The 11,497-nt window shown below is 48.7% G+C and overlaps 1 protein-coding gene across 3 annotated transcripts; it reads right to left on the bottom strand.

Annotated features, from left to right (window-relative positions):
• Positions 1-5,323: 5,323 nt before the first annotated feature.
• LOC122374529 (cyclic AMP-dependent transcription factor ATF-5-like) lies at positions 5,324-11,231 on the bottom strand. 3 transcript variants are annotated; one of them, XM_043353337.1, is made up of 7 exons: positions 10,985-11,220; positions 10,323-10,474; positions 8,752-9,017; positions 8,375-8,709; positions 7,925-8,025; positions 6,994-7,110; positions 5,324-6,540 (listed from the first exon to the last, which is right to left on the bottom strand). In XM_043353337.1, the coding sequence occupies exons 3-7, from the start codon at positions 8,964-8,966 to the stop codon at positions 5,986-5,988; spliced, it is 1,323 nt and encodes a 440-aa protein (XP_043209272.1). In that variant the 5' UTR covers positions 8,967-9,017; positions 10,323-10,474; positions 10,985-11,220; the 3' UTR covers positions 5,324-5,985. The 3 variants fall into 3 exon arrangements, with proteins under 3 accessions (XP_043209272.1, XP_043209273.1, XP_043209271.1); XM_043353338.1 differs by having other exon boundaries at positions 8,375-8,727; positions 8,770-9,017; XM_043353336.1 differs by having other exon boundaries at positions 8,375-9,017; positions 10,985-11,231.
• Between the last annotated feature and the right edge of the window lie 266 nt (positions 11,232-11,497).

The raw sequence follows: 11,497 nt of genomic DNA, 5'->3' as shown, positions 1-11,497 counted from the left end.
GGCCATTCCACATGGCGTGCGATTATTGACTTGCAATGCCCACCCTATGCCTAACGCCTTAGAGAAGAGACGGAGGCCATGCCACGATACCCAATCAGTAGGTAGCACATGTTGACCTCCGTGGGAGTGGCAGGACACGCTGCAGCATCAGCCAGCCCTCAGGCACATTCCTGATCGGTGCGGGCAGTTGCCATGTAAATGGCGAGATTGGTCCGGCTTGGAGAGATCACAGAGAGTTTGGTGGTGGACGGGCGGACTCCACTTGGCGCTCGGATTTGAGCCGCCAAAAGATGGGCGCAGGAGTGCCAACCACTCTCGCCGCCCCCCCCCCCCCTCTTATAAAACATTTTTTTAAGTACTAGTACTAAGTACTAAGTTTTTTCTTTTTAAGTTTGCCAGTCGGCGGGATACACATTGTGCTTTTTGAAGAACTGGGAAACCATGAAAGTAATGTGTTAGTCAATGGAATTGAGTATTTTAGTGAAATTCTGCTCCTCTGACGAAATCAATTGCATAACATAACTGACGATTACCAAATTTATATCAAATCACTACTTCCCGGTTTCATCACCACTCGTTCAGACATTAGCTTTCGAAGTTCAGACCGGTTTTGTCCTGTAGTATTTCATCACCGTCAAATAGAATCCCCTACACATGAATTAAAATACTTCACAGTTAGGAAGACTACCCGGAACCGGTGGTTTATCAGGCCATTATAGACTAGAGGTGTCAATCGGAACTTAAATCTTCGGAATTCCGATTTTGTCCAATGTCCACTTCGGAATTCGGTTGGACAATGACAGCAGGCTTTGGATAACTATGGACAATCGCTTGCTACACCTCAACATTTTTATAAAGTAATTGTGCTTAACATTGATTGCCTATTAGAAAGCTCAGCTTTCGATGTGATTAACACCTTGAGCTGGTAACGATACATTAAAAGCAAATTAAATAACGGCGTTGAGTGTAAACTATTGCGTAAATGTCGGACATCTTTGGACAAATGGCTAGCTTGGACATTTTTGGACGGACAGTCGACGTAAGTATTGGACATTGGACGGACATTGGACATACGTTTTCTGAAATTGACACCACTATTATAGACCCCCGTTATCATCCCACTCTGAGAATTTTCGTAATCAGCCGGTCCGTCATTTCACTGCCTGACCGCGCCCGAAAAGATCACTGACTTTACTCCAATTATGTTATTATCACCTGATGGAGCGAAGAACGGAAAAAAAAGAAAATAAGATCATAGCGGTTATCTGAAAATATTCCATTCACGATGAAAGAAGGACTTCTCTTATTCTATGACAGGCGTGGAGCACTGGAACAGTAACGGAAGATTAAGCACATCGTGCATAGACAACCGTTCTTGGGCCGTATTTTCAAATGAAACACCGTCGTACGGCGTACCGAACTACATGCGTTTGAGACATGTTAGCATCTGACACCTTTCCCATGACCATTAAACATGTACAATGTAACAATGCATACAAAAGTGAATGGGTTCAAGAAAGACAAGCAAACGAATCACGTAATCAAACGATCCCCATTCTGACTTACGATGGCCGTCGAATTGGTTTCTTTCGGCCGGGCCGGGTCGTTTTTTCCAACTCTTCTGTCTCCATTCGTCCCATATTGTCTGCCTCCGTGCTCTCGATGATCCGTCCGATAAGGCCGAGAGACACGAACGGACGAGTGTACGGACGAGTGCACGGACGAGTGTACGGACGAACGAGTGTATAAAGGTCCGTACGGGAGCTGTACGGAGGAGCGTGACACTGATCCCGTGTGGCTCAGCTGCACCTCTCACGGCAGGACCTCACGTTAATAACTCAGCTCCAACCGGGTCACAATCGACGCTTGGCGTCTAGAGTCACACAAATTTGCTCTCGTCGAAGCAGTCCGGACACTCCTAACCTCGATGTAACGTGACGTTCCCGCGTAACGCTCACGAGAGCGATTCACCACACTAAGCTCCGGTCAACTTAAGCGTCTCAAAACTCACGTAGCTCACGCCTCACGATGAACCCCACATAGCTCACGGCTAGTTCAATTTATCCCATAGCTCACAACCTCTCACGAGCAGTCGTGTCTTGCGCCGGTCACGCGGCTCATTTCGGTGACGTGTTCGAGCACAGTCACTGTCAGCACAATTTGACGTGTACACGAGCTGTCACTGGCTACCTGGGGTCAACACAGGCGAGCGCTAACTGTCTCCGAACCTACTGAATGGTCACTGGTAGGTACTCCTGGAGCGGCACTGGAGCTCCGAAACCGTTCTGGAGCGACACGGGAGTCCCTGACCCGTCACACTAGCTTCTGACCCTTCACTGGAGGCCGTGTAAACCGCCTCTGTAGCTGCTAAACCGCCACTGAAGTATCCTCCAGGCCGACACTACAACTCCTGGCCCAGCACGGTGCTCTGGGACCGTCTCTGTGCCGTCAATGGAGCATTCAGAACTCCCGGGTTGTAAAAATCCTCCACCACTTGGTCCACGCCATCAAAAATCCACCAGCGTTCGGTCGAGCGGTACAAAGCCTCCACTATCACGCTCAAACTATCCCGAAATTCTCCGCCGTTTGTTCAAACTGTCCAAAACCACCACAATCCCGTCCAAGCCGTCGGACCCACGAGCTGAGCGTCGGCCGGTCGGCTCTCACCGGGCGAGCGTCTCACAGCGCACTGCCGAGCGCTGGTGCGCCTCCCCCCAAGAGAGATCCAGCGCAGAGCTAGTCAGAGTTCCAGCGCAGCGCAGCGCGCCGCCACCGGTGTCGGTTTCTCTACAGTTGGCCGCGGAACGGCGACAGGAGGTGGCGCAGGGGAGACGAGAGATGGCGCGGAGGAGACGAGATGGTGCAGGGACACGAGACATGGCGCAGCAACCACTAAGACCAGCTAAGATGTAATCCAATCGACCGTTGTCACGATGCAATCGTCATTAATGAACTTTGATGTGTCGGGTAGGATAGGTATCTCCCGACCTGAGTAACGAACAATGGTTGGGATCTGGGATACAAATGACACTGACATGATTTCCTCGTACGTCCTCCTACGAATAAACCTCCTACAAAGGGCTAGCTACTACATGGACACGAATCATAACGAATCCCTATCTTATCTCCGTCCATCAAACAAGCTATGAATCCTTCATGATAGAAAAAAGATGAATATAATCGAGTGGTCTGAGAAGAGGAGACGCAAAACACACGAGAATAGGAGCTACAGGGAACGGTATAACGGTCGGTGGCGTAAGGACAGATCCCAGAAACTGCACACGTGTGACGCAACACGACACGAAACAAACGAATACCGACCCAGCTGGTGTTGTGTCGATTAAAATATGATTAAATGAAGACCCATCATATCGAATTGGCTGTTGTGTTAAGTCAACTAAACCATGACAACAAACAATAAGTGATTTAAACATTGAGTTTGCTGGAAGCATGATCACTTTATGTGATGCTAGCAGAAGTGAGAAAATTTGGCAAAATGTTTCAAATGCCTAGTATAATGCCTTTTGACAGCCTCTCCACCCTGTTATCTGATATTGTTTTCTGATAATGTTTTCTGACACATTCTGATAAGTGATAATGTTATCTGATAGTGTTCTAACCTATGTAGCGACTTTTGCTGATCAATGGCTCACTCCACCAGATCTGCAGCAGTCAGCATGATTGTTGAAATGATGAAAATGATCTCTACTGGGTACTCACCTTTATGTTGAGATCCAAAGGTAGTCTTGGCCCTCAGCCCTGCATGCTGGCATGTATGGCCGATGGCACCAGAACAATGCCAGGACTCAGGAGACTCTGAAAAAATCAGCTACTGATTAGGTCCATCTCCACCAATACTGAAAAATGCGTTATGAATGATGACATCACAAAACACTACACATTTAGCTAACTGGTACTATTAACTGTAACTGGTACTATTGAAAATCAGCTGCAACACCTTACACTTGTCCTGCCTTTGTTTGCCCTGAGCAACCATTTTGGAGGGTCGTAAAGTAAATTAACCAATCAATAGATGGTGGAAACATTCATTTTCACTGACTTGCTGGCAGTGAGTGACATTTTTTTGTTGTGAGATACCATAAACTTATAAAAAGCTCATTATTGTGATACTGATATATTCCAGCTGAACCAGCAACATTGTCATGGGATTTTCATCATGAAACTGAATTGTGGGCAGTTAGGTGCTGTATTCAATACATTTTCTTGTAAATAAAAAGCTACATGAAACTAGTTTTGAAAAAAGAAAGATGAAGAGCTTGCCAAAATAATTTCAATTTTTATCATTTAACATTTATTTGTTGATCATTGATCCCACATGCTTCAGGTTGAGGTTGGCAACTGTTATCGATTCCAAACATTTAAGTCCTAAATGAGCTTTTTACAAATTTAATTCCAAGGGTACATTGGTGATTTGGGCCTGAAGGGCCTTATATTTTGCTGATTTATAAGCCGACCAGTAAGCACAAGCACAAGCCAGGCATTTCTAATTTATCCACAATCTGTAACACATAATTGGAATGGAAGGATCATCAATATTCTCACCTGTGAAGAGTGTAATACCTTAAAGGCACGAAACTCCTACAACATATTTTTAAAAACTCCTAACGCCAGCTGAAGGTGTCCACTGTCAAGTCAAAGTGTGTTTTTGTTCCCTGCGCTGTATTTTGTCGTGTATGCGCCAAACATTGAAATCGACACGATTGTGGCAACTAAATCAATATTTACGACGTCTCAAACAAAAGACGCGGAGGGCGTGGTCGCTCGCCGTCTTGCTTGAAAGTTGAAGCATGAAAAATATCAACTCAAAATGAGAACCTTCGAGGCAAAAATCCTTACTTCAGCAATTACCAATAACCGACCTTTGAAATCAGTAACGTCAAAATCGTTTTACTTTGGAACGAGCGCACTGACAAGTGACATGCAGCTAAAAAAAAAAGATAAACCTGGTTGGCATCCTACCCTCTATGATCAGACGAGACCTTTGTCTTCATAAAAAGGTCACTACCTTTTCAACCCACCCAGAAGCGTCGCGCCAGGAGCGTAACGTGTTAACCACAGCTGTTATCAATATTGGCAAATGCCAAAATGTACAACAACAGTTCCTCCCCCTCCTTTTCTTCAGTAATTTAGCAGAGGCTTTCTAATGAGTGTTTTGATATTGTTTATCGCGAACCGAGACTCCTAGCCACTTATCCTTGCGCCAGAATTTGTACCGTCCTACATAATCAGTAGTAGTTGTAAAGGACCAATCAGCCGGACAATGACAATACCCGTCGCCCATGACCCATGACCAAAACAGATATTTTGAATGCGATTTGTATTTAACCGAAACGATGCAGGGTGATTATTCGCAGAGCATGATAGCAACTCAATACATGTGACGATTCAAACAAAGTGGTCAGAGTATTTTTACAATCAGCAATACCAAACAGCTATGACCGAATGATATGGAACGATAAGTACTTCACAATTCACACTCGTCAAAGGTAACTAACCGCGTACGATGCGACATACATCTGTTCCTCTTGACAAACAGCTGCGGACACTTCGCAGGGCGACATTACAGTAATCGCACATGGAATGCGAACCATTGGAACAACTAATCTTCCTTAATGGTTCGAATCTCTTGTATTATAAACGAAGAACATTGTGCAAGACATAACACATGGGCACCGAACAACCGCTTCGGGCCGGCGACTTCAGTCGCATCGTCAAATTCTCACTAGATAAATAGGTTGGGGCAATTCACTGCCCAACATCACATGTAGCACACCATTGACTAAGGCACCGAGTGCCGATTCACTAAAAATACCCGCAGGCAGTTTGTGTAGCATTTGCTGTCCGTATGTCCTCCGGCCGCGCGGCATAGCGTCCTGGCCGGCCGGCATTCACCGCAGCAGCCTCGCCGCGGTATTCACTGCAGCCCGCCACTGTCCGCCGCCTACCACTACCTCGTCCGCCACCTCACCGCTTGGCCGTCAGCAGCGGCGCCAGTGCCTTCACCCGCTCCAGCAGGCCCTCCAGCACGGCGGCGCGCTCCCTCAGCCTGGCGTTCTCGCTCTCCAGCTGCTCTGCCCGCGACTGGGTGTCCAGCTCCCTCTGCTTCCTCTGCTGGCGGCTGCGACGCGACGCCTCGTTGTTAGTATCGCGGATCCGGCGGTACTTCTCCGCCGGAGTGGCGGCCGGCGGGCGACGCGCGGCGCGCTTCCGCGTCGGTGCCGTCGCGCCGAGCGACTCCGCCGGCTCAGCGTCTGTCGATATCGACGACCAACGCGAGGAGGCGTCGTCGGGCTCCCACTCGGGGTCGTCGGGCGTCTCGGAGGAGCTGGAGGAGGGGCCGCCGGAGGTGTCCGCCGGAGGGGTCACCACCAGGAGATAGTGGGTCGACTCCTCCGCCGCCGGAGGAGCCACCGGAGGAGCCGCCGGAGCCGGCTCGGATGGTGTGGCGAGCTCCGGGCTGAACACGATCTCGGTCTCCTCTAGAAGAGCAGCCAGGTCGATGGTGGCTGCGGCTGGCGCCTGGAGGGAAGTAGAAGAGTCAGGGTAGGAACCACTGGAAAACGCCAATACAACTAGCGCTGAAACATTCGTATGTAGGAACATTTAAAACGATGCCAAACAGCCAAACACTGAACATTCCATAAAACAAACTAACATGTCTCGCTTAGATACCAGAATCACTGCCACCAGAAATTAAAGCCTGAAACAGACTCTTTCCGCAGTCAGGAAATCGCATGCGAGAGCCTATTCAAATACATGGAATCACGCTCGCATCAATCGCACGCACCTTCCGCAAGCGATTGATGCGAGAAGAATTACAATGTATTTGAATAGGCTCTCGCATGCGATTTCCTGAACGCGGAAAGAGTCTGTTTCAGACAGAAGTACGTCCAGACATCCCCCAGCCAGCAATTCTAGTTAAGAAGACCCCCTGGGCCGGCCCTGGCCCTCTTTGAGTACCGCTGTGCGTACCTCGGTTGTCGTGGTCGCGGGCGCCGGCGGGGGCGGGGGCGGCAGAGATTCGGTCTGGGCGGCGGCGGCGGCGGCCACCTCGGGCATGGCAGGTTCCAGGATCTCAGCCAGTTCCAGCTGAAAGACAGACAACGAGCATTAGCAGACGCAGGAACGAAGCCTGAAAATATACAACGCACCTGCACAACCCATCTTTGAGGTCTTATTACACGAGTTACCGCCACAAAGAGGCGGATAGAATAATCATTAAAAACAAATGGCAAAATAACCCATCAGCTAAATCCACTGCATCATTGAGAAAGGGCAGGCGAGAGAGAGCGAGAGTGAGAGTGAGAGTAAGTGAGAGAAAGAGAGAAGAGAGAGAAGAGAGAGAAGAGAGAGGAGAAAGAAGAGAGAGAAGAGAGAGAGAGAGAGAGAAAGAGAGAGAAAGAGAAAGAGAGAAAGAGAGAGAGAGAGAGAGAAGAAGAGAGAGAGAGAGAGAGAGAGAGAGAGAGAGAGAGAGAGAGAGAGAGAGAGAGAGAGAGAGAGAAGGAGAGAGAAGGAGAGAGAGAGAGAGAGAGAGAGAGAGAGAGAAGGAGAGAGAGGAGAGAGAGAGAAGGAGAGAGAGAGAGAGAGAGAGAGAGAGAGAGAGAGAGAGAGAGAGAGAGAGAGAGAGAGAGAGAGAGAGAGAGAGAGAGGAGAGAGAGAGAGAGAGAGGAGAGAGAGAGAGAGAGAGAGAGAGAGAGAGAGAGAGAGAGAGAGAGAGAGAGAGAGAGAGAGAGAGAGAGAGAGAGAGAGAAACTCAGACCGACACAGAGACAAACATACACAGTCAGACACAGACAGACAGACAGAGATGAACATACAAAGTCAGACAAATAGACAGCGACAGACAGACATACAGACAGACAGAGACAGACAGACAGACTAACACACGGACAGATCCGCTCACCAGCTGTTCCTCGGAGACCTCGTCGATGAGGTGGCTGTCGGACAGCGGGGTGGGCGTCGGCAGTTGATCACACGGCAGCACGGCAGCATCCAGTGAGCTGCCTGTGGACACAGCACAGCCATACGGGTTAGCGAGGGACTCTGGTGGCTCAGCGCAGACTGGTGTGGGTATGGTGAGCGGAGGGGTGTTATGCTGTGGCCTGTTGGAGATAAGAGAGAAGCGTTGAGAAGTGAGTGAATAGGCTATTGATAAATAAGTGAACTGACAAGCTAGTGTTTTCTGTTATGAATGAACAATAAAAGAGGGAGTGAAACTGTCATTTGCTTATCAGCGTTACAAGGAATCTCGGCGTTCAATCAATTTCGCACCGCAAGTACGATGCCTGAGCACAATCCTCGTCAAAGTCTCCCCCACGGCTGTCCCGCACGTCGCCCACAAGTCCCTCCTCACCATTCCACTCGGGCGAGGCGTCCAGCAGGAGGTCTCCCCACAGCTCACTCATCAGCTCGGCGTCGTAGCCCTCCATGCCGCTGGAGGGCGCCAGAAACGTCTGGTTCAGCGTGTCCACAGCGACCGCGGCGCTCCAGTCGTCCAGGTGAGCGGTAGCCGGCGTCTCGTCTCCAGAAACCTCCACGCAACGCCTCTTCACACTGTTCGTCGTCGTCGTCTTCGAAAACTCGCCACTGGAGGTCGTCGTGCGCTTGCGGGACTCGCAGCTCGCATTCGTCGCTCGCTCCGCCACACAGCTCGTCGAGGAAATCGTCCTGCTCGCCGAGGAAATCGTCCTGCTCGCCGAGGAAATCGTCCCGCTCGCCGAGGAAATCGTCCCGCTCGCCGAGGAAATCTCGCTGGCGGAGGCTGGCTGCTGGCGGCGGGACTGCACTCGGGTCTGGACTACTGCCTCCAGCGGCGGTGTTGGATCCTCCAGGACGCGGGGCTCTTTCAGGAGACCCGGTGGAGACCCGACGATCAGGTCGATCCAGCTGGGGCTCGGAGGGCCCAGCACCAGGCTGGGCACCTCCAGTTTCGCCTCCTTCAGCATTTGAGACGTAGAAGATGACGGCGAGGCTCCTAGTAGCGAACATTGTATGTTCTGCAACGGACAGTGGCAGGGGCGGGTCGTCAGTTGGTGAGGCCAACGCGGCGGAGATCACGCGAGACAGACCGCGCTGCTGAGTGATGGTCAGACTGAGATGCGCCAGGAACGAGGAACGTGCTACTCGCGACGAACGCCCCCAGCGCCTCTTACCACCCGGTTCACCATCGGGTCGGTGGGGCGGGGCGCGGCCGAAGCGGCCGGAACCAGAGCACGGCGGGCGCCTGTGGGTCCAGTGAGGTCCAGCTGACCGAGCCAGGTCAGCCTGTGGACAGCGGCAAGGCCGCCGTCAGCACGCGCCGGACAAATCACTGCAGCACTCCACACTAACATTCAGCCAAGTCACCCTCTGTAAATGCGCAAAACCAAACTGTACAGGGATGAAACAAGTTTACTGATAACCCAATGTGCATGCTTATGGCCAAAAACCCTGAAGACAAAAAAGTCCCAAGATTGTCAAGGGCAACAACAAAAACATAAATGAGAAACAGAACAGAACACAAAGACTGCTCATCAGCATTGCATTTCTCAGAATTTTGGGTGGAATATGACACATAACGAAAAAAGTTTCAATCCCAAAAATAAGAAAAAAGGCATTATTTTATCTTCAAAGAAATGTTTCATGCATTCAAACAGCCAGGTTGCATATGATTTGGCAGCTGATGCATCAAATCCTTTTCTTTCAGATCTTGCCAAGATCCTGACATAAAATCCTGCTTTGTTGATTAGCAGTAAAATGGGGTAATGCCATTCTGTGAAAATACTTTAGGCATTTACTTCCCTTTTCCCATCCTAGGATTTTTCTTCATCATTACACCCAACCAAAATCCAATTTTAGAACACTGCTGTTAATTCAAACACCTAATTTGTCATGGAGAGACCAAAATTACTTGCTTGACAATACAAAGTATGAATTTAAGATAATTTCCATTTTGGTATGCACAACAATTCCTATTCATCTGAATGAGTACCTAAGTATCTATACTATGAAAAACTGCATAATAACTGTGTTTAACTAACATCTGATTGACCTCAGGATTGAAGACAAACCACAGGCCATAACCAGTCACCCAGCAGTAGCTAACAACTGTTGAGCACAGTCACAGAGCATGAACAGCATCCCAGACTGGTTTCTTTGCGACAAGCATAACATAGTCCACAGACAAGACAGCAGGGCAGGACATTGAAACAGATGTGCTGTAAGTCATCAATAATAGCACACCACTTTGGGCTGTTTGCGAGCTGTGCTTGGTGGCAACTAGCTACATGCAGAAAGTTATGATGGTTGAAACTTGAACTTACTTTAGAAGTATCAGGGAATGAAAAAGAAATGTTGCTCCTTTGAAGCTCCTCAGAAAATATGGCCTTATTGAAAAACAAGGCCTAGGGCAATAGCCCAATCCAGTCCAGCCAGGGGAGGTTCACCAGAACCTGAGGCCAATATCCAGCAGACCCTGGAAAAGAAGATCTGGGTCACAAACAAGCAGGAAAGAATGCTACCTGGGGAAGACACCTCAGACAACCTCAGGTATAAACAGAAACTGTCTGGCCCAGCATATTTTGTTGTACTAAAGCAGTATGTTACAAACATTGGCACGGCATTGTCCAACAATGAAAAATTATGTTACATTTCCTCTAATTAGATGTTCCATGAAATATAACAATTCAAAAATAAATATTTTGGAAAAGCTCTACAAATCATCCATTACCATAAATTGCAGGGTAACTAAAATGGAAATTGTTTCAGAAGCATATCACTTGTCAATGGTCGGACAGTGAAGCTTGAAAAAGGCAGACCGAGCCCAAGGCCAAGACCTTCAATTGATTTCTGAGGCAAGGCCAGTAGTGACTCATCAAGTCAATGAAATGAGTGAATCATTAGTAACTTAAATTGTATATGATCAGCCATGATGCCTGCATGGTGCTTCATATGTTACCAAGGCCGAGACGTCAGGAATGCTTACCTTCCCCACAACAGTCACGAATGAATGTCAACGCCCCGACGCCGTATCGCCGGCAAGTTGACCGTCGTAGGAAAACCGTCGAACCCCCAGGAGGGGTGTCGCCTCGGTGACTGGAAGGTCCCAGAGTTTCCGGAGCCGTTATTCGACACACGACCGACGTACGCACCAGCCAGAAGCGAAAAGGGCCTCACGGATGCCGCCAGATTCTATACCGGCCAGCAAACTGCCGTGGGCAATGACGAAAGGTGGTGCAATCGCGTACAATTTAGTAGGAATTGGTAGCGTGCTAGCTTTTCGACTAAATATGAGCCTAAGTGTAGAAATGATTTGTATTAATTTTTCTTTGATATTCTCCTACTTGGTAAAAAATTAATGCAGATTAAAAGTTAGGAGGATTATTAATAAAACTGCATTTTTCAAATGCTTTGGCTCGTACATTCTTCTTTATACTAGCTGGATAGTATATAGTTTGGCGATGATCTCATCACTGACCAATCAGAGGGCAGAAATATG

Source organism: Amphibalanus amphitrite, unplaced genomic scaffold (genome assembly GCF_019059575.1).
Source record: "Amphibalanus amphitrite isolate SeventyFive unplaced genomic scaffold, NRLGWU_Aamphi_draft 001668F_arrow, whole genome shotgun sequence".
Taxonomy (NCBI): Eukaryota; Metazoa; Arthropoda; class Thecostraca; order Balanomorpha; family Balanidae; genus Amphibalanus; species Amphibalanus amphitrite.
Note: the sequence above shows the minus strand (reverse complement) of the source record. Positions and strands in the feature narration are given on the sequence as shown.